We start from the raw sequence: 6,104 nt of genomic DNA on the forward strand, positions 1-6,104 counted from the left end.
AAGAAGTGTGGAGTGGCACCATCCACAATAATGAATAAATGGATAATTCAACATCCAAAGCAAGGCTAGATCTTACATCAAAAAGTAATCACATCTGTGTGAACCAAGTTATTTTTGACCCTCGCTCACATGACTCACTGAGGTTTTTGAGAATTTAATGATATGTGTGATAAAGCAAACAAACAGAAGATAATTTATTTTTTATTGTGGATCAAAAATATGATCAGGGTGTCCCAAATTTTCTTCAGCTAAGAACACATTTGCGTTGATGCCTTTTTTGTAAATCAGATTCATTTTTGGTGCTAACAAATAACTGTATTTTCTACAAATAAAAAAAAGAGACATTAATAGGTAAATACTTCACGTTAACACTTAAGGTTGTCTACTAATTTTCTTACGACTGTGTATAATACACAATCCCTCTTAATTTATCTACTCCAATTTGACTATACCTAATCAGTTAGTCAATCAATCAATCATGTAACAAAAGATCCTTTAAAGAGATTATAAAGATATAAAGCTAAATGACAGACTGCAAATTTAAAACAGTGATACATTAATCAGTTTTTTGGGGATGGGGAACTGTACAAACACATCTAGATTAGTAGAGAAAAAATTAATATGTATATTTTTTTGATAACCAAAGTTGAATTAAAACAGCTATAAACTTGGATTAGATGAGAGTGAGAAAAGAGACATCCTTGCTTTCGAAAACATCCAGGCTTTCAACAAGGCTGTTTCACAGCTGAGAGCCATAAAAGGGGAAAAATGCTTCCCTGCGTGTTTTAGTTCTCACTCTAGTACCAGCAGAAGACCCTCACAAAAGGGCCTGATGGTTTCTGGGAAGGGGTGTGGGCTAGGACCACTAAGAGTCAAGATAACAGCAAAAACGCCTAAAAAAAAATCAATTCTAAAATTTGCAGGTAGCCAATGTAGAGACTTAAAAAGAATGCACTTTGTTTTTAGTGAATATTTTTGATATTTAAGAAATTAGAACACTATTGTCAAGTTCATTTATTTCAATAACTCAATTAACCGAATAAAAGCCATAACATAGATAAATTACACACAGGCTCATGTGTCTGTCAGCTATGACAATTTTCTGCTTCTAGCTAATGAAAGCACAATATTTGAGATGAGAATATCACATCAGACCAATAAAGACGTAACTAAAACAGAAAGGTGGGTTTTACATCTGCTTATAATGAGCGTATGTTTAGAAAAAAAGGAAAACACAAGTGTGGCTATCACGACGGTATCCATTGCGCAGCATTGTGCAGACAAAGCAGATCAGCTCAGTAGAGCAGGTCTAACGTCACATTTTGTCACGCTGCCTATGACTCACACCTCTCCGGCTGAGACCCCATACCTGCGACTCTGTGAAAGGAACACTTCACAGGGAAAGCTACATCGCTTCTGCAGCAATGGAAACAAATCATTAGTGGCCTCCCAAGCATCCCGGCACATTTTGTTGAAAGGAATCACATTCCAGCTGGTTGCTGCTGAAAGCATACTTGAAAAGCTTCTTAAGAAGACCAAAAGCAATGCTTTCTATCAAACTGTGTTTAGACAAGCGCGCATACACAGATTGCTAACAGTAGGACTTCTGGGACCAATCACAGCCTGCCTTACTCCTCATCAGTTACTCATTAGTTTATATTACTGCTTCTTTTACTTGGGCTAAATCCATATATGGGTTTGAGATGAAGCGAGTGCAACACTTTACTCCTGTTTAAGGGCAATTCCTCCAGAGAAGGGATGAGATGGCAGATAAAAGACTGCAGGAGCACCAGAATGTCCAGTCTGTCCCGTTTGGATAGCAGCTTCTCACCAGGACACACTGCATACGTAAACACAGCAAGGGTCACTTGGCCCCAGGCCCTTTGGTCAGTATGGGGTGTCGGGGGTATAAATACAGCTCGTTTTGCTGTTGAGGTGTCCAGTTTCCCCAACACAGGATCAGATTTCAGAAACAGAGAGAACCCCACCAACAACCATACACACTCACACTCAGAAAGACCAAGCCAGAGTGCCAAAAGCAAAATAAGAGGCATTATGACATGGGGGTTTCACAGTTTCACACTGGACTTGTCAGGTGGTTGTTGAAATACTCAAATATCCAGCTTTATCTTTGTTTTTAAACGGAATAGCTTAGTGAAATGCTGGTGCCATGTGGTGATCTTTGAGACTCCTTTCAGCTCCAGGCTGCAGCAAGCTGAATCCTTGGTCTTTATTTAGACCTGGACATTGAGGCCTGGAGACATGAACTCCTGACCTACCTTTTAGTGAACACGGCTCAAATGTCAGATCGAGATTTAAAGGTTCATTAAAAAAAAAAAAAAAAAAAGATCGAAACTCCCCCGTTTAGGTTCACACATTATGAAGCAGAGGTGCTGACTTGGCTCTCCACCATGAGAGGCTGACCTTTTTGAGGGCTGCACGGAGCGAAACCTCACTGGCTTGGAGATGTTTCACCTGCAACCAGATCTTCTCTTATATCTCAGAGAATCACAGTCTCTTCCCATCAAGACTCATTAACTTACCCCAACACTTTCCTTTTAGGGTGCACTGGCACGCATGACGTAATTTAGGAAGAGCTCTAGTTTGCGGAGTGTGTGCGTAGAGCAGGGAGAGCGTCAGTGCGCACCAAGCAGCCTGGCAGCTGTATTCCTTGGCTCTGATTGGGCGGAGGGCGGTGATTCCTTCTGTCACGATTTGGGTCGCTCCCACCGGAGGACACCGTCCGCTCGAGTCCAGCTTTCACCGAGGTACTCGGGAGAGGAGGCAGGATTCCTCTGAAAGGGCTGGGCTGTCAGCTCGGTGTCTGTCTCCGAGGAGGAGAGGAGCAGGAGAGAGCGAGAGAGAGAGAGAGGGAATAAAAGATCATCAGCGCTGGAGCTACCAGCTGCCTTTTATTTTATTTTTCCTCCGTCGGGGCTGTGTTGAAAGTCGTTCACGATGCCGGTGTTTCACACCAAGACCATTGAGAGCATCCTGGAGCCGGTGGCCCAGCAGATCTCCCACCTGGTCATCATGCATGAGGAAGGGGAGGTGGATGGGAAAGCCATCCCGGACCTGTCGGTGCCGGTGGCCGCGGTGCAGGCGGCTGTGAGCAACCTTGTGCGGGTGAGTCCCGAGTTTTGGGGGGGCGGGGGGTGGAGGCAGGGCGAAAATCCTGCCCGAGCGTCAAATTTCTGTCCCAAACTTCCAGCGGTTCTGGGAACCGATTAGATCGATGAGGGGTCCAGACAGCCGCCGGCTTTATGGTTTATTCATTCAGTTCCGTGAATCATGAGGAGAAGAGACCATAAAACTGTTCTGGAGCTGCAGCTGATTATTTTCTGTGGCTTCCAGAAATATGGCTTGGAAATCCCAACTTGTTCCTCACTCACCATTAAAAAGACATAAAGCTGTCGTGCACCAACTGAGGTTCACGCTTGCATGTGTGCGTGTTTGTTTGTGTGACAGGCTCCTGCTTTAGGTTTTTTTTGTGTGTTTCTGTCAGGGAACGACATGAAATGTCAAACTTTGCACAGACTGGAAGAGAGAGCTGCCAACTTTTCAGTGGAGCTTGGAGTTGGAGGGGGTGCGGTCAGTATTAAAAACAAACAAACAAACAAACAAACAAACAAACAAGCAAACAAACAAAAAACTGTGTGATGTGTTGATGCCCAGTGGCGGTTCGATCACAAATGGTCCCCTGGGCCAGCCCCTCCCTCTGCTCCCTGTCCTCTGTTCAGTATTGAACTGTAAAATTCAGGGTTGACCAGTCCGTTTTTAGATGATTAATACTGATTGAAAAAAAAACGTATGGATTGTCATTATAATACCAGTAAGTAGCCAACATAACCCAGAGATTGGGACTTGATTCTGCATCCTAGACTCTTGTCACACTTCCGTCACAAAAACCGAGACCTAAGGCTCTGTTTTTGAGGGCTGACAAGTTCCAGCCCTCTGAAGACTTGAGGTCTGGAACTTGTCATGATCAATCTTTCTCTTCATGTAATTGAGTGAAAGTGAGCCAGTAAGTGGAGATATCTTTAGTAATAAATTAGTAATTAGTTGTCAACTCAGAGTTACTTGCTGTGGTCGCAACATTGTGCAGTGTTGTGTTTCCCGTCTTGTTGTTTTGACAGCTTCTGCCAATTAAAGAAATGTTAAAGAAGTCTTTCACAGTTTTACCTCTGAGCAGAATTTACAGTGAGGAATCCAGCGACCACAGCCTGGACACAGATGTGTATTCTGGTGCTCAGTTGTGTTAAATGTTCTTATGTCAACTTAGAATATATAGACTTGAGCAACTTGAAAAAAATGACATTTCATGGTACTCCAGTAGAGAGAGATCTGGCAACCCTGATGGCAGCTAAGCCGTATGAGATTTGTGGGGTGGAAGAAATGAGGGTGGATTGAATTCAGAGGATGCTCCTCTGTATGGGAGACCAGTGACAGGAGAAATGTCACTTGTGCCGCAAGGAGACATGTTTTACTTTTTTTAGCTTCAACAAACCGAGTCAAACTACCAGAAGCTTTGAGGTTTTATGAAGAAACTCAGCAATAAGATTTGCCTCATCTCGTTGGTTTTTTTTAATTCATTCCTTTTTTCGTCTTCACTTTCTCCTTTATTTCATCTGTGACACAACTGAGTCACACTGGTTGTTTTGAGTAGAAAGAGCCCAGTTTCAGTCAGATATTGACGCTTCCTGTGTGTGCTCTGGCTGGAAGAAAAAAAAAATCAGTATGGGCTACATCATTTGTGCTGATCTAGGTCGTTATCGATGCAATCTTCACTCACTCGTTCGGTCACTCAGGAGAATTCAACAGAAGACAGAAGTAAACATCTAATCCCTTACATTATAAAAACAGGGGAAATGTGGTCAATAGAAATCATCCTAAAGGGCGATTTTGGATGCTTTGGTGTGATATTTGATTATTTAGACCCTGATTTTCTATACGTATTTCTTGTTTGTCGTTTGCAATTTAAAGGATTTGCTCTTCAAGTTTACTCCGAAAAAGAAAATTGTTGCATCAACTCCATTTAGGATAGGAGATCAAGTGCTAATTTGATGAATGGGTAATTTGCAGACTGCATTAGAGATAAGAAAGTGAATCTACCCTGATGCAATGCTATTCATCTCGATTGGGCCCTCGATGTCCGCTGGCCATCAGACACTTTCTCCTTCTCTCTCTGTTCTTGTGGGTGTACTTCATTCAGACAGCAAGCAGAAGGAGGCTAAAAGCCGCCTCAGGCTTGTCGCTGGGTATCACATCATGGATATGAGAGTCCGGGAGGAGGGATCAGGGAGTTTCACAGGAAGCTATTGAACACAGAACAAGCTCTCGGGATGGAGATTTACAGTAAAAAGCAGAATGATGAGGAAGATATCACGATAGAGGCGAAGAAGGATGCACTTAAAAGTCTCAGCGTTGAGAATCGCTGGTGTATTTTTAGGAAAAGGAAGAGAAAAGCTTTCAGACTACTTACTCTCTCTAGGCAGAGGAGAAAAAGATGCATTTGCTGACAGATTTGCAAGTCTAAAGAAGTGGGTGACAAGAGAGCACCAACGCTGCTTGAGAACGCAGCTTGTGAAATATCCACCACTCTGTTGCTGGGTAGATCAAGTTAACTGGATGTAAAGAACACCCAAAACCTAAAAGTGAAGCTGTTTGGAGCACACAGGCTTTATTTTAGAAGGCTGACTCATATCTAGCCTTGTGCAGACCGAGTTAACGCAGTACGCTATACAGCAAGATGCCAACATCACCACAAGGGTCCCAAAGCGCACTGATACGGTTACAGTTAACCCCATCCAGGGTGGGCTGAAGAAGGGAGGGGCGTTTGCATGCACTTAAGATCTTGGACCACGAAGACTCTTAAAATCGCTCAAGGCAGTGTCACTCTTGATCCCCCCCCCTGAGGTTGAGCGTGGGCTGATGCAGATTCAGCTAAAGATGTGGGACATACTGCTGCTTCTGGTGCTTCTGGTTGGAAGCGCAAGCGTTTCGTAGCGTTATGCTGATTGAAGAGCTGGCTCAGGGATAGAAGTGTCTGCTCCTGAAGGAGTCAACATGGACTCCTTCAGGAGTGCATCTTTGGAGGTGGGGTG

At 43.4% G+C, this 6,104-nt stretch overlaps 1 protein-coding gene across 7 annotated transcripts in view; it reads left to right on the forward strand.

The window, feature by feature from the left end:
- Positions 1 to 2,638: 2,638 nt before the first annotated feature.
- The window catches only part of LOC103476978 (vinculin-like), a 27,135-nt gene continuing 23,669 nt past the window's right edge, over positions 2,639 to 6,104 (forward strand). For 6 of the 7 annotated variants that reach the window (XM_008429759.2, XM_008429763.2, XM_008429764.2 and 3 more), the window contains exon 1: positions 2,639 to 3,126. In XM_008429759.2, the coding sequence (XP_008427981.1) occupies positions 2,959 to 3,126 (168 nt within the window). In that variant the 5' untranslated portion in view covers positions 2,639 to 2,958. The remainder of the gene's footprint in view (positions 3,127 to 6,104) is intronic. The other variant, XM_008429761.2, reaches the window with a different exon arrangement.

This window comes from Poecilia reticulata, linkage group LG15 (genome assembly GCF_000633615.1).
Source record: "Poecilia reticulata strain Guanapo linkage group LG15, Guppy_female_1.0+MT, whole genome shotgun sequence".
NCBI lineage: Eukaryota > Metazoa > Chordata > Actinopteri > Cyprinodontiformes > Poeciliidae > Poecilia > Poecilia reticulata.